This window comes from Pimephales promelas, chromosome 1, assembly GCF_988280905.1.
Source record: "Pimephales promelas chromosome 1, fPimPro1.hap1.1, whole genome shotgun sequence".
NCBI classification, from domain to species: domain Eukaryota; kingdom Metazoa; phylum Chordata; class Actinopteri; order Cypriniformes; family Leuciscidae; genus Pimephales; species Pimephales promelas.
This window is the reverse complement of record NC_142769.1, coordinates 23,010,890-23,038,213: the sequence shown is the minus strand read 5'-3', so window position 1 is coordinate 23,038,213 and position 27,324 is coordinate 23,010,890. Positions and strand designations below refer to the sequence as shown.

The window sequence follows — 27,324 nt, the reverse complement described above, 5'->3', positions numbered from 1 at the left end:
TCTTTCCTCAAACAAAAGGTGTCATACTGCCCAGTCTTAGCTTGTTTAAACTTTGTCCTCTTTGGTTTTTTTTTAGCATGAAGGGAACTAGTCTTTCTTTTCATAACCATGCTATACTCATTTTTCCATGCACGCCCAGCAGCTTGGCCAGCATATCCTGATGTCACACTTTGAAATTAGTTTCGAAGGTGTTTTGCTTGAAGGCTTTTTTTTTTTTTGAGCTCCTCTGCCAAACAAACACAATGATTTTTTGACAAGCTTTGATACAACTACCATGTATAAGCTCCTGCCAGCTGCTTTTGGACTGGAAACTGTGACAATGACTACGTTTACATGCAGCCAATTTTCAGGTTATGGTTATGGTCGGGTTAAGGTCACTATTCGGGTTTCTCGAACATTGGGAATAACATAACTGTTTACATGCGTGAGCAGAGAGAGTTACATGGAATTGCAATATCCTGATGTAAACGGCAACGCGCGGTTAGCGTCTAGACGTACGGACAACCTTAAGACGCATTATACGTCATTTCCGATTCTTCTTCCTGTATCCATAGACAACAACAACAGCAGCACGCGGATAATGAATAGTTCGGGGCAGATAGATCACCTTTGTTTGCGCTTTGATGCTGGTAACGTTATTGACCTCGCTCCAAAAGTATGCTGTGCTATGTCTCGCCTGGTCTCGCCATGTTTACTTCAGGTATACTGCACGCAGATTTTTGTATGCGCCGAGAAGTTTCTCTACTCAAAAGACCAAGATTCCTTGCGAATAGAACATGCGCAGAAAACAAATCACTATGGGGATATGCCGATACGCATTTACATGACCAAAAATTCGGGTTAGAAAAGGGGACCCCAGGTATAATATCCTGGTTTTTAAAATCCAGGATATGAGCATATTCGGGTTTTTGCCGGTGTTTACATGTCCGATTGCGACCGGGTTACTGCTAATATCCCGGTTTTGAACGGGTTATTGGCTGCATGTAAACACAGTCAGTGTTGGGACACATTTATCAAATAAATGATGACAAGATTTTTAACGTTTTATCAAGACAGTATGATAATAATTTGTAGCAATGGCAAATTATTTGTTTATTATTTGAGACATATCAAATAATAACAATGAGTAAATCTTTTCATTTAAAACTGTTCTGAAAGATGTCAAATAATCTCAAATTCCATGCATGCATATTGCTCTTTAAAAATGCTGAATACGTCTTATTATGTGTGCTTGCCAAAAAACATAGCCCTCTTTCAGCACACATGAATAATTCAGAGCCTTAGCCCACATTTATTCACTCATGTTTACTGTCATACGTAAGTCATGGTGTGCATTTGTGTTCATTCCCAGTATTCTTCAGTTGATTGAACAACAAAAGCACCATTACTGTGACATCACTGAAACAGATTCCAAAGGGACATTTTATAAACTGTTAATACAATATCAAACACTATTTCTTTATGTAATGTGTAGCAAAATATGAAGCTTAATGTTTGTTGATGACATCAATCACAGTTATGTTACATTATTTAATTTGCTGTTTGAACTTTTTAACATAAACACAAAATATGCTTCAGATTCTGTGAGACTCTATTCTATCCTTAGTGTCCATTTTTTTGGAGGCCAGTGGCAGTGATTTCTAGGTCAGGCGTGGAATTCCACATCCAGCTGGGAAGATTTTCTGCAGAATGGCCTGTCATTCCATATACTAGTGAGAGCTGAGACAATTAGAGAGCCAACCATTAGACTCCAGCTCTCTAGAGAAATGGCTATTTATGGCACCTTGTGGAAGATCTATGCCTGCAGGTCAACATTTTCCCTTGAATTTGACTCAAAAATAGAGTTCTAGAAAATCAGCAGTCAAGCCTAAAATGGAAAGTTCAGATGAATTAAACAGGTTTAACACAAGTGATCAAATACAAACCCCACCCAGTCTCTATTCAAACAAGAACACAATTGGTGTGTTCGACATCAGCTGCGGCTGGATGTAACCGATCGGCGACAGTTGCCGCGTGAAGGCAGGGAGGAGCTGCAAACGGAGAAGTGAAATCGGACACTTTCTGGTTCCCGCAGAGACCGCTCACGTGGTGTTTGCATACTTAACCACTGAAATAAATTACAAATTTGCCAAATTCACAGATATTTCAGACACATTTTCATTCAATACTTTACTGCTTCATACAGCATCTGTTTGAACAAGAATATAGATCAAAATAAGCCTATATCAATGAAGTGGAGTCAACATTTTTAATCGGTTTTATTTTGATAAACATGACACAATATAACATCGCGAAGTCACAACCCAGCTCGTGAACAGAACCAATCAGAGTTGAGGCGGCAGTGCCTGAAGTTAACGATGAACTCGGTGAAAGAGAGTAACTGACTGAAAAGAAAACATAAATCAGGGTACCAGAAACGCCATAAAAAAGAAGGACTGTTACTGTACTGACCAACAACCGCTTCAGAATCCAAACAAATCTGAATAGTTTGAGACCGTTATGCGTGTTTAGAAAGAATCGAAAAAAAGGCATTATTAATTCACAAATGATTGCTATCACTGGTTCAGTCGACAGAAATATGGGACACACATAATAACTGCTGAAATATTCGAATGTAAAACATTTCTCAGGTCAATCAGAGTGCGTTACTAAACTAAATTAGCTAAATTAGCCGCACTGCCAGGAAAAGAGGAGGAGGGAGGTTGGTGCCGTCGGCCCGGGTGGAGATGATTGGCAGACTTGCGGGCCCCCAGTTGAATAGCCCTGGATTACACTAAGAAAAAACACACACAAACTGATGTTTGGAGCGGAAATAGACTACAGAAATCCTGTTGGACAGCTCTTAATTAATCAAAATGATAAGACTGGAGCCTAAAGGACACAGACTCCATCAAGGCCTCCACGTCCGATCTGGAGAGGTGGCTAAGAACTGTGGACAAGTCTGGGCTCCCCAGGAAATTTAAGGCCTGGATCTTCTCCAAAAATCCTCTGGCACCTACTCATCTACAAAGTCCCTATGATTGTAGTGGAAGGTTTTGAGCATAGAGTGAACAGCTATCCATGCAGAAGGTTGGGTGTGCCACGCAGCTTTAGCATTATTGGGTTGTATGGTAACAGCTGGCTCTTATTCAGCTACATTAGGGAGGGATTCAGCATTGCATGGGCATGAGAAGATTTGCAGTATTCGGGGTTAAAGGATGCTAAAGTGTCCAGAGCAGACATTGTCCTGAGTAGAGGGAGGAGGTGGAAGGTAACTGAGGCAGTCCAACAGGCAGAAGCTAGACTGAAGGCCAAGGCTCTCCTCGGGACTGTGGCACAGGGTAGGGCTGGATTCAGAAGTTCAAAACCAACCTGTTGCAACACTGACAGCAAAAAGGAAAGGTCAAGGCTAGCGTAAGAAGAGGTGTGGGCTTCAGTGGAGAAAGAATGAGCAAGCAAGCAAGGTTGTAGTGATGAAGAAACTGAACGGTGAAGTTGGAGCAGACAATGGAGAGGAAGGTCTCCTGGCTGGATATACTGTATGCAAATGGAACCCTCAGGTTTTTTATTCAAGGGGTGTACAACATCCTCCCAACCTGTTTATTTGGGGCAAGGTAGGAACTCCAGCATGCACCCTGGCAGGCTCTCTTGAACACCTCTTGACCAGTTGCTCCTGGGCAATGGCTCTTATCGCTGGTGACATGATCAAGTTCTCAAGACCTTAGCTGAGGCAATCAGCAGGGGGAATAGTGAGAGCAGAAGCTCCAACACTTCAGCCAGGATGATTGCAAAAACAACCCTGGTGGCTTGCTCTACACAGCGCGAGACTGGGTGATGACAGTTGACCTGGATCGACTGCTGAAAATTCCGGCACACATCCCCCAGTCCATGCTTAGACCAGACATAATATTAGTCTCAGAGTCTATGACACAGCTTATCCTACTGGAGCTAATTGTGCCTTGGGAGAGGATGGAAGAGGCATAGGAGAGAAAAAGAGCAGAAGTATGAGGGACTGCTGGAGGCCTGCTGCTGGAATGGGTGGTAAGCCAGGTGGATGACAGTGGAGTTGCTAAGGATTTGCAGGTCCTTCCTTCAGCAAGGCTTATTAAATGCTGGGAATAACTTGTACAAGCCGGAGAAGAGCCATCAGCAACAGCATGGCGGTTGCAGAGAGTGCATCAAAATGGCTATGGGGTGACATATGGGGATAGCAAAATGGCACTTGGACACAGGCCAAGGCTTGATTAAACTCGGTCAGGTCGCCTGGAAGAGGGTGTCTGTTGAAAGACCCAAAACACCCAATGATGCCGGGAAACAACACTGATAATGTGTCCAAGTTTGTTCATAAAAGGTTGTATGAAAAACTGACAACATGTGTTATAATAAATATGGTATGTTGGATTAGACCATTACATGTAAATATTTTCAAATATGAACTTGTACTTTCACTAAGCACTTGTACTTTCAGAATGACGATCTTGAGGGTTATAATCTGGGGTTTCATCAAATATTGCAAAACCAAAGCCTTTTGCTGCTTGCTGCAAGGTGGCAGATGACGACACTGCTTTCCTCAGGAAAAGGAATGTTTTCAGCACTTATCCATCCTTAGGGATGTGGATTAGGGTGTTTGACAGATTATCATCTTGCTTTATGTAAGTTTGGGATCAGGCCAGCTTATCCAGATTTCAAATCAGTCTCTTTGAAGGTGACTTTTTTGTGTATGGGCTAACAAGAATCCACAAAACTGATTAATTATTTTTTACTTCAATTTAATATAAACATTCAAATTGTGGCTGTAATAAACAGTTTCATAATACTTGATTTATTCAAACATAGTCTTCTTTAAATTAATAATGAAGTGCATATTTTTTATCGAAATGCTCCTCTTTTTTTCTAGCTAACTAATGATCTGTGAACTTTGACTAGCTTTTCTGAAGAAATGTAACATTATGTGGCAAATTGAAGCTCTTTGTTTCTCTGTAAATATTGTTTGGATTATTTGAAGGCTTTTGGAGTTTTGTGGAGCACTACCTTTACACTAAAGTGTTGTTGTGTTGCATTATATAATAATCTAATATATTTTTAATGTTTATTATGGCAAAGCCATGATCTGGACTACCCCAGCTGCCCTTTTAAACCATTTTTAAAACTAACAATGAGAGTGATTTTAGTGAGAGGGTATACAATGTAATATAATGCCAGTAGGCTGAAAAATGCTTAGTAAAGTCATTTGCTTTCCTTTAGTTTTGCAATCTGTGGATATGGGTTTTCGAGTAAATTATTTTCTCATTGAGTAGTAAAAACATTCACAGGCTTAGAATTATTTCCTGTAGTTCTGCTCATTTTAAAGTCGTGTAAGCATACTCCCTCTCAAATCATTATTGTTCCTGATGATGCCTTTAACCACTTAGTATCAGTTTTTTTTTTATGAAACCCATACATTACTAAGCTACTCTGTTCACTTGTACTTGCGTCAGCACTCATCAGCGCTATGATTGGAATAAGTTTCAAGTTGATGGAAAAATTGGGAAAGGGCCAGATAAGAAAAAGGGCACAGTGCAGTGATAAAAATCAGTCTTGTACCTGACAGGAGTGTCCTGTCTAAATACATCAGGAAATGTAATCAATGATACTGTACAAACAAAACAGATGCGCTTGTTGTTTTAATTTAGGTATGAGGGGCAAGTGACTTGTCATTAAGACAAATACTTAACTGTGTTTTTGTCTCTCATGCTTATTGAAGATTTAATATACATAACATACATATGGTATGTTTTGGTGATGGGCTAGAAATATTGAATATGACAAATGATGGCATGCCATGCAACGCTGTGTCCCAGGGTGGGTGACTGTGTTTGTCAGTTTCTATTTTTGTGTGTGTGACAGACACAGCACTCTCAGACAGCAGCCTGGCGGGAATCTTTGTTCCCTTCCTTTGGCTCTGAGGTTCTCATGGGGATAATGTTTCTGAGACAGTCAAGGCCTTTATGACCAACAGGATTTACAAAACATGATGGGCGCTCAGGTTACCAAGTACCATTTGATTTTGGACTAGTTCCTCAGTCTAAATGATAAATATGTTGCGCTCATGAGCAGTCTCAATAAAAAAATCAATCAAAATTTTATTTCATTACAAATTTCCATTTCCTGACCTTAAAGGGACACTCCACTCATTTGCATTGAGCTTTCCATTGTTAGAAACGCAGTTATACTATTGAATGGTCGTGCAACACTCTCTCATTTTCCAATGAGATGAGCGAAATCTGCTATTTACCTTTTTCACTTCCTCCTACTGGTCTCCTCCTCCTCCTAAAACAAATCGTCATTTTACGTCATTTGTAGGCGGAAGTGTAAAAGGGTTTTTTTTTCTGTAAAGACTACAAGCACCAGATCCCACCCTTTCAAACCCGCCCATAGGGGGTTGGACCTAATGCGCTAAGAGACCTATCATCAGTTTGATTTCACCAGCAAAAACGTTTGGGAATACACATAGTGTCAGCCTTTTTTGGAAGCTAAGCTAGCAGGCCCTTGTTCTGTGGAGAAAGACGAGTTGTAACTTTAGGGGTTACCGTCCTCTTTTTCCCGGACATGTCATGTCCGCCGCATTTGCTTTCTCCAGTTGCCATGCATTGTTTGCATGCACAGCTTTTGTTTTAATCTAACTGAATTCCTTCTGATTGGTGAATCTGAATGTAGTGTTTACATGAACGCTAAAAAAGTGATCGGTTGATGTGCGTTTTAACATTGCTAAGAAAATTCCCACTCCTCCGTGAGAGATACGAGACCAGTAACTTACGTCTCACAGGTGTCGCACATCGGTAATCACGCCACCGGCCTTGCGTCGTTCTCCACACGGCCCTAGCCTCGTCCTGCTTGCCACAGTAAACATGATGAATGATGACTGTAGAACGCAAAAGCCGAATCCCGGACATTTTGGGCGATCTCAAAACACATTTTTGGGCAGACTCATCACGGAGACTCACTAGCTTAGACTGTTGTTTACCTACTGCACTGTTACCGGTAGGCGTGGCCTCCTACGGCAGCGAAGCAAGTGCATTCTGGGAGTTGTTGTCTTTCATCCACAAAAGCCAAAAATATCCATTTTGAATACACATTCATCTTTTCAGAGGTGGAGTGACCCTTTAAGTATCCAATTCCAGAATTGGAATCCATTTTTGATTCCTAACCCTAAAAGTTAACCTTTTAAATATGGATCGTTACAAACATATAGCCCCCAAATTAAACTTAACATATCTGTCTTCCAGACTGTTCAGCTTTTGTCAATATTCTTTTTTTCTCCTTGTCATTAGTGTTTTTTTTATGTTCTGTATTTCTAGATATTGACATGAAGAAGGACATAGAGGTGCTGATAGCAGAGGAACGTGCTGAGATCATCTCTAAATATAATAAGGTAAATTTTGCCTTTTACTCTCACTTTTTTTTAGAATAAGAAATGTTTCTTGAGTAACAAATGAGCATATTAAAATGATTTCTTAAGGATCATGTGACACTAAAGACCTTAGTAATGATGCGGAAAATTCAGCTTACCATCACAAGATTAAATAACATTTAAAAATATTACTTTTTTTACAGTATTTTAGTGAACCACAAACTTCTGAACATTAGTGTAATAATTAGATTTTAAATGTCATTTTTTTTTTGAAGATGTGAATGAACATATGAATGAAGTATGAAGTATGAAGTATGAATGAAAATAAGCCAGTCTCTGATTGGTGTTGTGTCATAACGCAATGTCAAGTCAAGTCACCTTTATTTATATAGCGCTTTTTACAGTACAGATTGTATCAAAGCAGCTCACGGTGATAACATGAAAATTATACAACACAGATCAATAATATTGTTGAATATTAACACTAGAACGGCCACAACGGTCATTTTGACCGTTTTGAATTTTATATCTATAATAACTTTGTTGAAAAAAATAATAAAATCCTGCTGGTACCTGACTTTTCCTAAAATTGTCTGTATTTTCATTTAAAATGCTTTTCATATAAATTAAGTTACGTAAACGTAAGGCAAAACAAAAAAAATGAACATATTTACCTATTTCGGCCATAGACGGTCATATTGACCGCACTGAATTTTGAGGTATTTTTTTGTTAAATATCCCGCGGTTGATCGTGTTCTCTCTCAACTGTCAACAGAATGGTCCGTCCGGTCACCTCTGTAGCGGTGTTTGCTATATAATAATTTCTACATTAGTTGTTGATCAGAAATAAGCAAATAAAACCGGACTACAGTTATCTATAATTCGGATGCAGGGGAACAATCGGAAGTGGAAAATGACAGCGACGTTTCCTGGGTGCAAGTTAACATTTCCTCCTCATCAGAGAGTGATTCAGAGTCAGAGTCCACATCAAGCAAAAAGAGACGGCTGCTATCATCAGACACGGCGGACCCAGATGTTCTGCCCTGTCCTGCGCTGTTTGTTTTGCTGCATGGGCTGTTCACTAGTTCTGCGAGTCCTATTATTATAGCCTTGACCGCGTCGCAAATCGTCACTATCTAACATTTTCGTCATAGTTTTTGTCATTCAAACCTAGTTTTTATTTAGTTATCGTCTCGTTTTCGTCTTTGAAAAAATGTGGTTGACAAAAATAATTACGAAAATTATTCATCAACACTGTTTTGAATCTAACGGTCAAAATGACCGTTTGTGGCCGTTCTAGTAGTTTTGGAATTCTGGCACTTCTAGTGTTAAATGTCCCCAAATAAGCAAACCAAAAGCCAAGGAAACAGTGGCAAGGAACCAAAACTCCATCAGGTGACAGAATGGAGAAAAAAAAACTTGGAGATGGAGAGAAAAACCAGGCTGAGTCTTGGGCCAGTTCTCCTCTGGCCAACGAAGGAGCAGTGTGTGATCGGGCAGCATTACAAGTCAAATTAGATCGGAACATTAAGAGTATTTGTCCATTTCCATCTGTTTGGAAGACGAAGTAATCACACCGGTATGGAGACGAGTTGTTGCTGAATGTTAGAGACGAATGGTAGGAAGATTTTGGTACTAAATAGAAAAAGGATCTACCGCCTGCAGTCGATTTTGATATTCTAGGTATAATCAACCGACCGGAATTTTGAGATCGCAATAGACGTGAAGGACTACAATGTCTTAAGAGTTTGGACGCCGAGCTGCACATAAGATGTCAGCTTCTGTGATAAAGCAAGCACTCCGGCAGGGGAAGGCGTGGCGAAGGGATGCAGTTCTTGTTCCCTTTCTCAGGGAACAAGGGCTACAGTCGTAACCTGAGGACATTCCCTTTCGAGGGAACTCGAACTGCATCGAATGACACATTGGGGGAACGAGTACCCACTAGCTGCTCACAGGCACACTTAGAACGAGAGCACAAGAGTGCCAGGCGTAGATGGGATATCCAGGCTGTAAAACCTAATAAAGGTATGGGGGGGTGGCCCATCCTGCTGCATCGCTGACCTCCTACATCGGGGCCCCCGAAAAAAGGGCTCTAGAGGACGCCATGCCTCTGGTTGAATGAGCCCTCATGGCCAAATGTGAAGGCAAATTGCGCACCTGGTAGGCCAAAGAAATGGCATGGACAATCCAGTTCTGATAGTCTGCTTGGAGGCGGGAAGCTCCTTCTTGGGCGACCCAAAACACACCAGCAACTGGTCTGACTTCCGCCATGAAGAGGACCTCTGAATATAAATCTTTAGCGCTCTGACAGGGCACGTGGAACACCGCCAACATCTCCAAGCAGTTTATGTGCCAGGAATAATGATGGTCCTGCCATAGGCCTGTCATAAAGCGACTGTCCATGACCATGCCCCAGCCCGTGAGGGAGGCGTCTGTCGAAACGGTAATCTCTTTTTGTGCCTGCAAGCTGAGGAGCTAGAGGATGGCTGCGGCTGCCCATTGGGGAGGTATTGTCTGAATGGAGCAGACTGCTTTTTTGCCTCCTGAAACCTGTTGATGATGGTGTTGCTATAAATTAATATTGGATTCGCGAGCAGAGTGTGGTCTGTTCCAAGATTTACACAACTCGTTGTGAAAATCAGGGAAGAACGGCAAACCCCGTTGACGAGGCTGTTCTCTGTGCTGAAGGAAGCGCTCATCCAACTTGCTTTTTACTGGCACTTCCTGCCTTTCATGTGGCCAAGATTTAATTTGGCCACTGCACGAGAAACAACCTCCACCAGATCTTCATATGTGGGGACATGGGGTTGCGAGTCATCCCCAAAATCCCTTCGATGCTGAGCACGGAGAACCGGGAGAACTGTCAGAGGAATCCTGAGAATGTGCCTCAGTAGTCTCAGGATTCCCTGTCAGATCCATCTGCGAGCCCCATGAAGAGCGTTGCCCTGACCATCCTCATCAAAAATTACCAGGCGGGAGTGGAGCACACGGATCGGCAAAGCTTCGCAATCCTCTGCTGCACTTCCAAACAATACACACACAAATTTTGTGTGTTCCCACTCGTTATGTAGCGAAGGCAGGGATGCACACAACATCTGAAACTTGCACTCCCTATGATATATATATATATATATATATATATATATATACATATAAATATATGCTTTGTGTGATTGACAGACAGCACCAAATATGACATACAACATAGAGCACTTGCTGAAGAACAGAAAGCTGACATAGTGTCATTCGACGCAGTTCGAGTTCCCTCGAAAGGAAACTCCCTCAGAAAGGGGAGAGCGGGGCACAACCTAACGCATTTTGGTTTTGGCTCAATTAATTAAAAAATAATCAGGTCAGATTAATACTGTATTTTTTTTACACAAGCAACATACACATCTCTGCTACAAATGAACACTTAAAAAACATTTTCTAGGACCTACCATTTTCGTACAGTTGCACTGAAAGTGACAGAAATGCAAATGTTACAACTTACCCCATATGTGGGGTTAATTGTAACAGACAGAGGGGTTAGTTGTGTGTAACACACATAATTCAGTACTATTTTATTTGTATAGTTTGATATTGTTTTGCATCTGTATAGATAGATATCCATACACCCATCCCTCATCCAATCATCCTTCTATTATGGATCAATATCATGGATATAGAGACATAGAAAAGGGCTGCACCGTTTTGCAATAAATAATAATAAATAAAATTATAAAATATTGTAATTGCAATTAAATTAGATTTGTGTGTGGCAGCTGCATGTACAATTATTAGCATTAATAATAATAACAGTAATAATAATAGAAATGAGCTTAAAATAAAAATTGAAAGGGTTTATTGCATTAAAAACAGGCCATATTTTTAATAAATAAACAAGGTATCATTCATAGTACACTAAATTTTAAACATTTTAAATTCCAACATTGTTTATGAAAGTCCAACAAAGTTAAATGTATACTCAAACCTGAAAAGTTGTGTGGCTCCGTTTTCATTTGATTATCATTGTACACTTGGAGGCTTGTTTGTAACACTGTGTTAAACCAACCCCGCTGTGTATTACACTTTCGCTAGGAATTGCTGACATGTTTCAAAATGGTGCTATGTTTGAGCAAACAAGACAGTGATTAAGGCAACATAAAGTTAGATTTGGAAACGTATACACCCTACTCAGAAACCGAAAAAAATCTATGATGAAAATTTACATGGTGTCAAAACTCTTTGTCCAGTATCTTCATGAAATATCATCAAAACTTTCCGCAAATTCGTGGGAGACCGTCTTCTGGCAGCAAGAGAAAAAGAGCGGAAAGACAACCTGCTTAATCCTGACGAACTATGTAAAAGGTCCGTGTTACATTTAACCCGGCGTTAGGTTGTGCCCCTCGCTCCCCTGTGTCAAGAGGGAAAAAAACGTTGGGAGGTGTTAAAGGTGGTTTTATGTGCTAGTGCAACAGACAGAAGGTTTTTTGTACCAACAAAGTGTTTGTGGTCTATATGGATGACATGGTGATCAATCTGACCATGACACATCATGACACTTTTAACAGACTCATTTGAAATTGGGGGAATACTGGGACAATAATCCCACAATCACACATCACTGCTTGCTTTTCACTCTTCTCTCCACCATGGGGTTGAGGAGAGGGCAGGCAAGCAGCAGCTGTCCCCCCTCAGGGAATCAATCCACACCAACTGGAAAAGCTTTTAAACGTCAGCTGAACTCAGTGGCATTGGTTTTATGACAAGAGTTGGGACACATTTGTTTGCGTTTAGTAATTCACTAGGATGTTTTGCGAGCCACAGAAAAGTGTGTTGAAAGCTGTGTGCTACAGAGAATTTTGCTGCTGTCATTATCCATAATTGCATCGACGACTCAGCAACACATGACAAGCTCCAGCATAGAACGGCCACTTACAACACACAAACAAAATGAAAGCTTCAGCATGACTATTAGAAATGTTTCCCCTTGTATCACTGGGGTGGGATGGAGACAAAATTAGTCATGGCAAAAAGTGATGAGGTGTAGATTCAGATCACCAAAGTACACATTCGTGATAATGTGCAAAAATGTGTTGCATATGATATTTATTTGTTTTAGTCAAGTTCTTTTTTCAGTTTATAAAAACTGCAATGTGCCCAAGTGTATTATAGTTACATTTATTTACTTGTTTTAAAACCGTCAACCAACTAGTCAGTTAAATGCAGAATTTTATTTTGGCTCACATTGACACACAGTTAACTGCCTACTTTAACGCAGATTTACTGCTGCCATTATCACTAGGCAACAAATTTATTTTATATTTCTAAATTTATTTCATATTCATAATATTATGAATTTATGATTTGTTAATTATATTATAGCATAGCATTCAATGTGTTATTACATTACCATTATTTATATAATTATGAAAATAATATAATCACTCACGGAAGTCTAGAACTTCAGTACTGTTGCCTTTAAAGGCAACAGATGCTTACGAGTGGCCTGGAATTGGAGGAATTTAAAGGCAACAGATGCTTACAAGTGGCCTGGAATTGGAGGAATTGTTGCACCTTTGATAAACTCAACAAAGTCTGTGTACAAATGAGACAAAATAAAGTATTAGCTTATGTGTGTATTTCAGGGTAGAGACGCAGGAGTTCAGATCGATCCTTGGGAGGATGCAGACTACAGCATATACAGAGTTACGGATCGCTTTGGATTTCTTCAGTAAGTCCTGGGTAAAACCCAACATCCACTATATTGTCAAGTGAAACATTTAAATGCTCTTCAATCCCCGTAAAGCTATTTTATTTTTTCTGAAAATAAATTGTCACTCATAATGACAGTGTCTTTTTTCATTTATTGCATTTTTATCAGCATACATTGTCTGTCAGCATATGTAAACATAAAGCAGTGATTTAAGACTATAATGCTGTTGGAAACAAATTAGTTTCCCCTTGTACGGCTATGCAAATTTAGGATTTACAAGACATACACTACTATTTACTTGTTTGGGGTCTGTAATATTTTTTTTCTTTGGAAAGAAATTAATACTTTAATTCAGGAAGGATGCATTCAATTGACAGTGACAGCAAAGACAAAATGTTACAAAATGGTTTATTTAAAAATTGTTTTCTTTTGAGTTTTAAAAATCTATAATAAGAAAAGTTTTTGAGCAGCAAATCATGATATTAGAATGATTTCAGAAGGATCATGTGGCACTGAAGACACTGGAGTAATGATGCTGGAAATTCAGCATTTCTCTCAAATGAATAAACTGAATTAATTAAGCTTGAAGATTTTTTCAAACAAATTATAAAAAAAGTGTACTTTACGGTTTTAATTCTGTCTGAATCAAACACATCTGACACACAACCTCAGTACTAATTACAGAGGGTCTACTCAGGTTCTAAACCTAATCCTATCCAAACAGGAATGTTTGTGATTGTATTATTGTATTATTAGTTGTTATAGTGTATTTACCTGTTTGTTTTTCCCACAGTGAAGAAGAATTACCCACACCCAGTGCCATTGAAGAGAAGGTAATGTAAACATACTCAAATCAAGCATGTAAATATAGTATACAGATGATGTATATTCAAACAGCATGTGAATGTCTGACATTCACAGACAGAAACACAAAGGATCACAGACTAAATCAGTAGCAGTGTGAAGACTCTTTTGTAAACAGGCTTAGGGGGACCTTCAGGTATGAGCGTTTAGTATACAAGAGTGTGTGGCAGACACAGCTGGACGGTCTGGAGGTGTGTTCCCATGTGACATTCACTGCGTGGAGGTGGCAGATGCATTTTCCAGCTGACATTTGTGCAGTCTTGTTGTGGCACATAAAGGATAAACACTAAGGGTGGAAAGAGTGAAAGCTGTCCTCAGAACAGATGTTAAATCAGTTGATCTGAATTCCTATCCTGCATCTAATCCCGAAGTACTTGTACATATGAGGAAAGAAAGGTCTGTTGGACCTAAGGATTATAGCCATGTGATATGCACCATACAACCACACCCAACATATTCTTGTTGAGTGTGGGCTGAAAGATGCTTCTTTCAGTTTTTTTTTTGTTTGTTTCTTTAATTGTTTTAGATGGGGAAAAAATGTTTATCGTCATTATCTATTATTATTAATTATGATGATGATGATGGTTCATGTTATTTTAATATGATTTTTTAAATAAGGATAAATTAACAGAAATTAAACATATATGTATTTATACTGTATTTATATATATATATATATATATATATATATGTATGTAATGATCCCTTGTTGTCTGTCCCTTGTTTTCTGTTTCACCCATCTCTGTTCACATTCCATGTCACGTTTTCCTTGTTGTCCGCCCCGTGTTTCACTGTCTTCGTGTTAAAACTACATTTCCCATGATCCCCAGCACTCATCACTGCCAGCCCTGTGTCATTGTGCTCACCTGATTGTAGTTTGTCATCATCATGTCTCCAGTGTATTTAAACCCTGTTTGTTCTCCATTCCCTTGTCTATCGTTGATGTTTGTGGACGCCTGTCTCCGTGCTCTTCCTCATGTTTATCCTGCCTGTGCTGCCTTTGATGTTTTCCGTGTTTGCGTTTTGTTTCCCCATCGTGGGTATTTCCTTTGTTTGTATTTTGTCCTTTTAGTTTTCACTGTTATTAATAAATCACTGCATTTGGATCCAACCCCTTGTCTGCCTCCTCCTGCATCGTAACAATATATATAAAATTATTATTATAATTATTTATTTATTTTTATTTTTTTTGCAAATCATTCTTCATCAGATCTCATTGTTTTCCCCTGTGTAGCAAAAACATGTGGAGATTGAGAGGGTGCAGAAATGGCTGAAGATGCTGAAGAACTGGAACAAGTACTGGAACAGTGACCGGGTGAGTTGCACATAGAGGTTGCAATCATTCATCTGAAAATCAAAGAAAGCACTGTGAAAGCACTGCATCTTTTAAAAAAACACACATATGGGTTTTCATGTTATACTGTATGTGGACTTTTCATAGACATGATAAATAATGATATATTATTTATACTGTACAAATTTGATCCTCTAACCATAAACTTACCCATCACAGAAAACGTTCTGCATTTATACATTTATAAAAACATCACTTAGTTTGATTTATAAGACCAAAAATGTCCCCACAAGGACAAGGATTTTGTATATTGCTATCTTTAAATGGACAATTTGTTTCCATAACATAGGCACACACACATAAACACTTGCACTTACTTCTGGTGGCTTTGTGCAGATGATTAAGCGGGTGTATAAAGGCATCCCTCTACAGCTGAGAGGACAGGCTTGGGCCCTGCTACTGGATGTCGAGAAAGTAAAGAGCGATAATGCAGGAAAATATGAGGTAAGGGTTAAAAACATCCATGCATACACATTTCCACGCAATAGCTCCTATGGACACTACTGTATGTAGCCGCGAGTCTCTGCTGGCCTAAAGCCGGGTGTTTGGTGAGAGTGGGATTACTGGAGTGGTGTGGTAGAGCTATTTCAAAGGGATTAGAGAGTGATCTGAAAACAGACAGATGGCTGATATATGGCATGGAAAGAGATAGGAAAGAACAAAACACAAGCTAAACAAACCTTCAAAGCTGCTGATATTTTACAAAAGTCAAGAGACAAATTGCCTCCACCGTTGTCGCTGAACATGGTACCCCTGGTGTTGATATACAAATATTTAGCAGTATTTAATGGTCAGATATTTTTGTGTAATGATCCCTAAACTGTATACTTGCAACATGACCTTTGAAGAACTTCCTTTTTTTACTTTTTAATATTTTTGTGAGAAACTGTGATACAGTATATACATATACATATATATATAAGGAAAAACTGTATCACAGTTTAAACAAAAAATATTAAGTAGTTTTCAACATTGATAATAATAAATGTTTCTTGAGTCAACATATTACAGTGATTTCTGAAGGATCATGTGACACCGAAGACTGAACTAATGGATGCTTTGCCATCACATAAATAAATTACATTTGAAAATATATAACAATATCAGTTAACAGAAAACAGTTATTTAAAATTGTAATAATATTCTACAATATTTGTTTTAACTAATTTAACATCAAATAAATGCATCATTTGAACTGTACTGTAAAATCATGGCAAAATAAACCCCATTCAATGTTATAAATGATATAATATCACATAATAATTAAACCTAGAGATGTTTGTCTTCTAACGTCTTCTTGTAATGCACGGTAGTCTGTCAAAGACGAAACTGTTTTTGATAAAGCCATTTGTTTGATTGATAGAGAATGAAGGAGCAAGCCCTGCTGTACTCTTCCGAAATCAAACAGATCGACCTTGATATCAACAGGACCTTTCGAAACCACATCATGTTTATGGATCGATTTGGTGTAAAGTAAGTAAAACATGCATGCAAATGTGCTATGGTGACATCACTTTTATTACTGTAGATGTATCGATGCATTGCAGCTCTGCTTCTTCTGCTCTGTTCTGTTCTAACACTTATCTTATTATGCTGCTCAGAGATGTAACATTAACATACTTACATGCTGCCACTATATGTGATATATGTACATTGACAAAGAAGCGTGATCTGCAGCTTTGGAGCATTTAAAACACTTGACCTAGAACAGATTCTTCCCACAGGCTTTCAGACTACTCTTGTTTACTATGACTCAGCTCTTGAAACTTGACATGACAGGAATGGCTCATAAATGGTTTATCTGAGTGTGCCTGAAGAGATCGCATGCAATCTTTAACAAACTGCCCACTTCCACTTTTATATGAGTATATGACATTTATTTTCTTTCTATGGAATTTTCATATAGCTCTCATATAGGAAACTTTGTAATTGGAGGACTGATTTCAGAATCAACTAACACCCTGTCCCAAATGGCATCTCAGATTATGTGGACTTAACAGAAGAGAAGGCTATGAGACCACAAGTCCAAACCAAGTGTGCCATTTGAAACAAGCCTAAGATTTGACCATAAAACGCAGACACATTTACAAAACAGAGATCATGTACTTGTTTAATATTAAATTAAAATACAAGTTTGCTCAAATTTCTTCCATCGGTTTTGTAAAAAGCTTTAGTAATGTTATATCCAACTATGTACTGTATCAATGATGATGCAGCACACCGTAGTATACACTACCATTCAAAAGTGTGTGGTTTTAGTAAGATGTAAAAAACAACTTTACACATCTTATAGAATTGAATAGTTTTATTCAACAAGGAGAAGAAACTTTTGAACGTCAGTGTGCATCAAATATTATGTATAAGAGAAATATAAAAGGGCAGAGTGGTTGCTCTCTATTTGCTGCTTTTGCAGACAACCTCTGGAACTGGTTTCTCGTTTTTGAGGGCTTGTTCCCCCAGCAGGCCAGAAATGGGAGTGATGTCACTGAGGATTTAATAGATTGCAGGCTTTAGAGAGCCAAGTGGAAAGTCTTGCTCATCTGAAGGGTGTCATTAATGCTCACACATGATGGGAGGGGCTCCACTATAATTTGAAGGAAAAAAATGCATCTTTGTGGGAAAATATGGATGTTGGTTCATGTGTTGCTGATGTGTGTTTGTTTCACCGATATTGTGACATTCAGTAAAGACAGCAACACGAGAGTTTGAGCCTGACAACACTGTTTTTCTCTTCACAGGCAGCAGTCTTTGTTCCATGTGCTCTCTGCGTACTCTGTTTACAATACAGTAAGTGGACAATCACATCCATGGTTAATAAAGAGATGTTACATAATAGCTGACTTTGTCTGTCCTTGTCTGCAGGAAGTGAGTTACTGCCAGGGCATGAGTCAGATTGCGGCCATTCTGTTAATGTTCATGAATGAAGAAGATGCTTTCTGGGCTTTGTCACAGCTCTTAACCAATCAGAAACATGGCATGCATGGTGAGCTCTTCTCATTTATTCTGCTTGTGGCTAAGCATTTTAATGTTGATTTAATTGATAGAATATTATATAAGCTTCATAAAACTATATGACATAAAATGCATAAGATTTGCTGCTCAGGTAACATTTCTCATCATTATTTATGTTGAAAACACAGTAGTGCTACTTGTCTGCTTCATATTATTGTGGAAACAGTGATACATATTTTTTCTGGATTCCTTGATGAATAGAAAGTATACAACTTTTTTTATAGAAATAATTTATACTTTTCTGCATCTCTTTACTGCCACTTTTGATCAATTTAATAAAGTATTGATTTGTTTTAAAAAGAAAAGTTATTGAGATAAATAACACTTTAGAATTGAACACAGGGTATTTTTGTTGGTCTTCTGTTGGGACATTTTTTTCATACTTGCACATTTGCCCATCACAGGATTCTTTGTTCCCGGATTTCCCAAACTTCAGCGTTTCCAAAACCACCATGACCAGATTCTCTCCAAACTTTTACCAAAACTTAAGAAGCATTTGGTAAGATTGCTTTGGCAGACACAATACTGCAAAATATACTCAGAACCTGTGAGATTAGTTACAGTAAGTGTAAGTTTCTCTAATGATGAGTTCTGTTCTTCTCTCACTCTTTGCACTCGCATCAGGATAAGGAGCAGATGTCCTGTGGGATTTACAGCACTAAATGGTTCCTCCAGTGTTTTATAGACAGGGTAAGTGTTTGTTCTCAGCAGATACATTATAACATTATAACTGACAAGTGTGTTATGTATGCAGTGACTAGTAGATAGGTAGACATGCTCAATCACATACTAAGCTTAGTCATAAAAGCCAAAGAAATGATACATCAGCTGAGTGTATATTAAAGTGCCTGATCAGGTCACTGTAAACAATCACTGCAAAGTGGTGAGTCATGAGCGAATCAGAGGTGGAGTTTTGGCTTTATTTGAATGTGACTGGTGAGTCAGTGTTCTGATTATCTTTCACCATCGAGGGGCTGAAAAACATATGAAGAGGTGTTTGCAGTGAGACCTGTTCAACAAAAACAGCTTTTGATTTGTTTAGATGTATGTTTGGATGTGTGGACTTTTCAGGCATCCTGATTCACTTGTTTGGTGCGCACCACTGGCACCAGGGTTCGGATGGCATCTTTCTCACATATTCAAGTGAAACGCGCTAACAGAGCAATCACACCAGAGTTTGTTAAATCGAACCAGTGTGAACACAACCAATTTAATATTTATAATAGATATTCATATTGCAATATTGACAGTCTAGGTCTAGGTTAAGAGTACAACATTAAAATCTGTAAAGAGTAGTAAAAATAAATAATGAATAAATGGTAATTAATTAAAACTTAGTTTTGGGGTCAGTATGTAATTTGATGTGGTTTTGAAAGGTCCTGTTGATATCAAGCTCAATCTGTACAGCTGGGCTTGCTCCTTTATTCTCTATCAATCAAACAAATGGCTTTATCAAAAAGAGTTTTGTCTTTGACAGACTACCGTGCATTACAAGATGACGTTAGAAGGACATAAAAGTACCCACAGTTTAAGAAACATCCTAATAAGGGCACTCTGATGGAGGACTCACTTTGGTTACATGAGGAAAAAAGTTTAGGTAGAGTGAGTGACCAATCGCCATGTCTTAAGTCAAGAAAATTGTTGATTGGTTGATGTTTGGCACCGTGCACTACTTTCCTAAACTCTGACCACTGATTTCTGACATCCAACTTATTTAAATAACCTAAAATTTGATCAAAAACACCTCATTGGGTTCAGTACAGGCCGGTGATAATATGTGACATTTGAAAATAGTTTATAAGTAGCCACAATACAGCGTTGTAAAGCATGGGAATGTAGATTGAGGTTGGTGGACTTGGCAAAGAGGAATTAGGGCTCAAGAAACTGAAGGAAAGGGGTTGAAAGAAAGTGTTTCTTCCTCGCTCTCTTTTTCAGGGCCTCTTGATAGAGGGAGAAGTGTGCAATTAGCAGGCAGACAAGGGTGTTTCAATGTTTACTCTGCACATACTGTACACACAATCCTGTGGGTTTGGCTCTGGAGGAAAGAGAGCAGCCACTGTCAGCACTGCAGAATCTTGTCCAGCTCGGTTTGAGAGCTGTGCTTGTGGACTGGCAGGATCCTTGCTGAGGGAGATCAGCTTTAGAGCAACAGAGGCCCCAGTTTAAAACTGTATTTGAGAATGAAGATTCTACAGATTTTGTATTGTCCATTATGCTGTGAGGGCCTTTCTATTGAGCTGCCAGTCTTAGTTCATACACAAACATGTCACCTTTTCCAGACCCCATTCACTCTGACGTTACGTCTGTGGGATATCTTCATCCTGGAGGGCGAGAAAGTTCTGACAGCCATGGCTTACACCATCCTTCATCTCCACAAAAGTGAGTTCCTCTTTTTACAATAGTAAATTAACAACAATTTAATCCAAAGATCTCAAAATCTACTCCATATCCACTAACAACTTCATAGTGCTGTTTGCTTCATAACCTAAATAAATCTGATTGTCTTGACTTAAATTAAAACCTCTCAGCACATTATGGAAATCCAATAATTGTTTACTGTGAAATGAAAAACTTACTGTACCTACTTCTGTCCAGAACGTTTGCTTAAGATGTCTCTGGAGGACCTGAGAGAGTTTCTGCAGGAGAAGATAGGAGAGTCAATCTACCTCCACGATGACATTGTCATAGAGCAGCTTAAAGTGTCTATGTCTGAACTTCGCAAAATGAAGCTTGACTTCCCACCACCAGGTTATTTTCTTTATATGATATCTAACTGCATGAATCTGTGCACTTATGTGTTGTCATTTTAATGTCTTTGTCACTGTTAACTTGGTTAGGAGAGCTCATTGTGAAACATACACCCTTTTAATCCCTCATATACAGAATGTGTGAAAAAAAAATATTTAGTTTAGTTGACATAATACATTGTTTTATAACATAATATAAAACAATAGTGTATATACTATAGCATTCAAAAGTTTAGTTTAGCAAGAACACTTTCAATTGATCAAAAGTAACAGTAAATACATGCATACTGTTCCAAAATTGCTTTATTTCAAATAAATGCTAAATACTATTAAACTTTCTATTCATAAAGGAATCCTGAAAAATGCATCATGGAGCATGTGCAGCACAATATTAAATATAGAAAATATTAACAAATGTTTCTTGACACAAAATCAGCATATTAGAATGATTTCTGAAGGATCATATGACACTCAGCTCTGCCACCACAGGAATACATTACATTCAACAGCTCTATTCAATATTTCATTATTCATGCTGTATATTAACAATGAAAACATATGCAGTGCTCCATCCACCTCACAGCACAAATTTAATAAATAAATAAATTTTTGGCTCCAGTTCATGTTGGTCACCTACATTTTCAGTCCACAGTTCATTATTTCTGTGTTCACAGCTAAGCCTGATGAGTTTCCAAGGAAACCTCTGGGTCTGGAGCTGCCTGTAGTTCTGACTCCGGTCAAAAGGCCCAAACCGAGCCCCTCAATAGATACGCCCAACAAAGAGCAGCTTATCAAACGGCCACCAGCCTCTCTGCACATCTCTCTACTGCAAGAGTCCATCATGCTGGATGACAGCCCTCCACAGGACAAGAAGCCTTACAAAGATGGAGGCACTGGCAGCATGTCACCCCTCCCGTCACCCGACCCGGTTCTAGTGCACAGCCAGATTCCCCTCACACCTGACGGAATGATAGGAGCCCCTGAGGACTGTGGGGAATGGCCTCCTCCATACGAACCTCCTGTCCCAGAGCTTAATAAGACCCAAAACCAACCGGAGCTGTATGATTCAACTCCACCTCCAAATGTGGCTGAAACATCACCTGGTAAAATGGCTTCACAAACATCTCAAAACATGGAGCAGGACACTTCAGAGACAGTAGGGGGCAGTGTGGGGAGTGACTTACCCTCTGACAATTTCCAATCTGTTTCCATGCAGTATTCTAGTGTATACAGCTCTGAAAATGGAGAGTTGGGAGATGATGAATGTCAGAATATGGACACATCTTCAGAGATACTCTCCATATCGCCCAAAACATCCTCAACAGCCTGCGAGTAGTCACAGTTATCTGACAAACCAATTCCCACCGTCCATTCAGACCCTCTGTTTCAACACCCATCCAGCCAAGTCAGAAGCATTTTAAGCCGCCAACTAACTTTTATTCAAGTGCTTTGCCAGTGTTTATGTGGAAAGCATTATTGATAAAAGCAAGTATTTTAATATTTGACTTCTCAGCAGCTGAAGTTTGTTCAGGTTGAATCTGGACGCATTAACACCTGGCACGTATGACCAAGATAAAGTCTTCTTAAAAAAGTGAGCTGGCTCACTGTTAAATATACAACTCGGCATATTTGTCAATTGTTTTATGAACAACTGCCTTCTGACTTTTCTTCCGCACTCTCTTATCTGGATATGGTTTGCACAGAACCGTCACTTATAACACCACAACACCGCCAATGTTTTTTGGAATTTCTGTATCCTAATAATGAAATGGTTAGAGCTGTAACGAAAAGACAAATGATTACTATAGTATAACTATAGTGATTTCTAACATTCAAAATCAACCAGTGGTTAATATGCTATGGCTTGACAGAATATTGTAATTATTTGTTAATATCACATTCCACTCCAGGTTAAATGACACTGTAGCTTACCCTTTCTGATAAGAAGTTACAGAGTAATGTACTTGTAGTGTGTGTTTTTTTTAGCGGTCATAATTAAATAGGCTCCGTTTGTGATGTGAATCGTTTGGTGATACCAGCTTTCTGGTAATTTTGCAGTCCACAAGCCAATATTTATAATTCTGATAGGGCAGTATGGCTCTAAAGATCTGGCACAGTTTCACTGAGACAGCTGCAATTTAAATTCCCATATAGAAAAGCTGATGGCAATATTAAACATGGCCTTTAACAAGATTGAACCATTTTCTGGTCACCTATAGCCACAACTTTATATACTTTTGGTATTTGTACATTTTTTCATTTGTGTGAACATTTTGTACACTTAGCTTTTTAAAGTATTGTATTTTAATGCTTATAGGATTTTGTATTTGTAAATAACTTTAATGTCAGATTTGCTTTCTGATCGCCTCATCTAGCATAAGCCTACTTAAAACAGTCAGCAACAACTAACTGGTCCTAGAGGGCTGGAAGAAGAAACCCAGGAAGTGCTTCAGGTTTATTTCAACTGGTTTAATAAACTCATGTTTTGAGGTTATGAATTATTTTGCCAGATGATATTTCTCAACATTATATGTAGACCAGTACAAAAACTAAAATTTTAATCTTAAACAAAGAAAATAGTATTAAGAAAAGTATTCTCAAGTAAAGTACGTATACAGTCATTAATTATCAAAACAGGTTCTTTAAGATTTTTTTAAGCAGCTGTATTGCCTCTCAGAATAACAGTAAACCTATTGTAAGTCTGAAATTAGCAATGTATTGTTATTATGCCATTGTCAAAGACATTGATGGTTTTAAGATTTATTCCAGTGTGGACTCTGTCAGATGCCTCTCTGTAAATGTCATGCTTATCAGGTTTTTTTTTTTTCATTTTTTTTTTATTCAAAATATGTTTTCAGTACATTATTTGAGTAATGGATAGTGTTCCTTTTAAGGAGTTTTGAGAACTCCAACCAAAAGGCTTTGGTTTTATTCATTCTGTATATAGTAAATATATACCTATTTAATTTGTTATTCTATGTTTGAATTAGATTTGCAGAAATAGAACTTTTCTAATCTGGTGTGGGTGGTGTTTTTTTTTTTTTTTTTTTTTTTTTTTTACGCACAATACGCCAATGCTCAATTTGACCACACGAGGGCTCTGTAAACTAACTTTTTGTTTACAATGTATCCTCACTGATTCCACATTCGCACTTCATCCCACGTTTTACTTGTCATATTTTCAACAAAATTTCAATAGCGTTATAATCCATTTAATTGTTAATTTTTATGCATAGAAAAAAAGTGTTCTGGTGAACTAATTGTAGGCCATTTAGATTTCCATCCCAGACAACATGTCAGAGACTGATACTGCAATGGGATATTTGCTAGCATCATCAGACTACCTGTAATATGAGTATTTTTCATGTCTGTTTCCTACTCTTGGAGGACAGTAACAGCATTTTGTGACACAGGTTTGTGTGATGGATGCCACGCCTTGGCAGATGGTGAGTGCCATACATCATAATTGAGCCTCAATGAAAGAGAGAGAGAGAAGGGCTGACAGAAATAGAGCAGACGCGAGAAAGATGACACACCATCACTCATCTTCATAACTGAGCAGGTTTTGAGGGGCTCATCTGTGCTTAGTTTTGCAATGCTCATAGCCTACTCTTTAGCCTTTAACGTAATCTAAAGAAAACAAGATCAAATTTAAAGATATATAAAGCAGCTGGACTGGAAATCTTGTCAGTTCATATTCAGCTTTGATCTGATTTTTATCAGCTCCTGTGAACTGAGAAAGAATCAACTCTCAGGGTTGCTGAACATTAGCACTTGCATGAAGGTAGGGGAGAGCGGGGTATGTTGTCACACTTTTCACACTGTCTAACATTTACTGAGCACCATACATCACAATGGTATAAATGTCATACCAAATGAAAGAAGGAAGTCTTGGGCACATATGTTGTATTCATAACATCTTCATATATTATCTCATTATAGAGTTGTATACTGTAGAATAGAGGGTGTGCACTTGAGACAAATTGCCCCATCGGCGGGTAAGTTGTCACACTAGATTATCTGAATATGAGAATAATATGAACACGACTTAATTGTGAATATTTATTTATTTTTTATTTATGATTTTATTTTATTTCAAACCAGAACTGGAAATATAAACTTTTGTGCCTGGAGAATCTGGAAAAACAATTATTTAATCCAAACAATGCACATTTCAATCAAAACACATTAAGTGACAAGACCACTTAACTTTGAGCTTTAAACTTAAATGTTGTCTGGCTTGCACATAGATCCATGATAACTGAATGGAATGCTGCAGATAACTCGCTTAACTTAACAACCTCTGAACAAAACAGATCTCCTGTATCTGACTAATCAGACTCATCTCCAGAGTCACAATTCTGGCACACATAAATTGCCTGGCCGGAGGTGCAAGCATCATGGGCCCAATTGTTGCATTTGACACATTTTACCCAGGTCTCCTTCGGACGACTGTTTGAAAATGGCTCCACACAGACGAGACAGAACCACTCTTCATCATCCTCCCTTTCTTCAAAAACATTATTGCAATTACAAATAAATTAGCCAACAATATCACATTTTTTTGAGCATGTTCTATGTGTTTATTTGTACTGGGGCAAGTTGTCACACGTGACGACTTGCCCCAAAGTCAGTGAGACAACTTGCCCCAAACTGACATTTGTGTTAATGTTGGCTAAATCTCAAGGTTAGCTCAACATATCACTTTAGCTAAAGTATCAAAAGACTCGTTACTGTCTCCTCTATTTTTGGCAAAATAATTATTTTTAACATTCCTACTTAACAATATTGTATTGCATAAAATGTAAAGTGCACATTTTTTACTTTTTAAGCAGAAAAATAAGAAAATTGTGCTAACCTCAGATTCGATTGATCTTGACCACATGTGAACAGGAAGTTGACTATAGAAGAAGAAGTCACACAAAGTGGCTATTTGATTTTTGAGATAGAGCTTCTAGTGTTGGAGTTATGAACAGTGTGACAACTTACCCGTGTGACAACTTACCCCGCTCTCCCCTACCTCTCTTTCTCCTGCTTTATGCCTGAGGTTATATGTTTAAAGACGGTTTATCAGGTGGCTTGGTGTTTCAGCATCCAAAACAATTCCTTATGGAAGACAGAAATCAGCTTTCAAAGGTTAGGTGCCTAAAATAATAATCTCCTAGCTCCTTTAATCGTGGCATACTAAGGGGTTTTCTATTCAGACCAAGCTGTTCCAGCCCTCCTCAATGAGCCTTTAATAATAGACTCTTCTGGTAGAGTTTTTGCAATGGTTCAAAACAGAAAATGCTGTAAATATCATTGTATACCCACATGCATGTACCTAAACTGACTTTAACATATGGATAAACTAATATGAACAATACAATGAACAATTCACACTATATGTTTAATTTATGGGGCTGTGGCCACTTCCTGATATTGTCAGAGTTACATATGTTACAAAAATAAGTGCTAAAATAATTATATATATATATGTAATGATGTAATGATGTTTCTCACCATGGATACACTCGAGCTGATGGAAGTTATCAAAAAAAAAAAAAACAATAAAATAGCCTATATTATTTTTTTATTCAAAAACTTTAAATACCACATCTATAATTAAAACATATGAAGAGTTCAGATGCAAAAGCCTCTAAATGCCATTTGAAATTTTCTTCTTGAATGATGATTTTTATCAAACTTGTATATTTAAGTAAATTAATTTCACTTAAATAACAATTAATATGTAATCATCATTGCCATTTAAGTGAAATTACTGAACTTAAATATACAAGTTTGATAAAAATGATCATTCTAGAAGAAAATTTCAAATGGCACTTAGAGGCTTTTGCATCTGAACTCTTCATATGAAAAAATACATTTTCCACACTGCTATGCATGGATTTAATTATAGTTTAGGAATATATAAAAATAAATAATGTTTGATTTAATTAGATTTTTTCGTGTGTCCCTTAAAAGTTAAAAGTGAACTTTAAGCTTTAGCTATAGCTTTACACACAGCTTTTTGACACAGTGAAATTAATGTAGGCTACAATAATAATAAAACTATATATATAATATAGTATTACTCAGTCTAAACAATTTAGGCTATAGTTTACTCGGCGCTGCAGCAGGCTATATTGAAGATACAACATCACCAAATAAGTAGGCTACTTGCTTGACATAGTCCAAGTAATGTCTTTTTAAAAGTCGTAAACGTCAGTCTGTGAATGGAATGAAGGTGGATTCAACAATGTCCAGGGATGATTCTTGAGGCTTTCAGGGAACACGCGCT

The 27,324-nt window shown here is 38.1% G+C and overlaps 1 protein-coding gene across 1 annotated transcript in view; it reads left to right on the top strand.

The window, feature by feature from the left end:
• The window catches only part of LOC120469303 (USP6 N-terminal-like protein), a 38,196-nt gene extending 14,132 nt beyond the window's left edge, over window positions 1-24,064 (top strand). The window contains exons 2-14 of the mRNA XM_039658212.2: window positions 7,317-7,390; window positions 13,000-13,085; window positions 13,861-13,900; window positions 15,166-15,246; window positions 15,622-15,729; window positions 16,649-16,758; window positions 18,024-18,072; window positions 18,148-18,268; window positions 18,702-18,796; window positions 18,922-18,987; window positions 20,577-20,676; window positions 20,893-21,045; window positions 21,719-24,064. Of these exons, the coding sequence (XP_039514146.2) occupies window positions 7,325-7,390; window positions 13,000-13,085; window positions 13,861-13,900; window positions 15,166-15,246; window positions 15,622-15,729; window positions 16,649-16,758; window positions 18,024-18,072; window positions 18,148-18,268; window positions 18,702-18,796; window positions 18,922-18,987; window positions 20,577-20,676; window positions 20,893-21,045; window positions 21,719-22,380 (1,737 nt within the window). The 5' untranslated portion in view covers window positions 7,317-7,324 and the 3' untranslated portion in view covers window positions 22,381-24,064. The remainder of the gene's footprint in view (window positions 1-7,316; window positions 7,391-12,999; window positions 13,086-13,860; window positions 13,901-15,165; window positions 15,247-15,621; window positions 15,730-16,648; window positions 16,759-18,023; window positions 18,073-18,147; window positions 18,269-18,701; window positions 18,797-18,921; window positions 18,988-20,576; window positions 20,677-20,892; window positions 21,046-21,718) is intronic.
• Window positions 24,065-27,324: the final 3,260 nt, after the last annotated feature.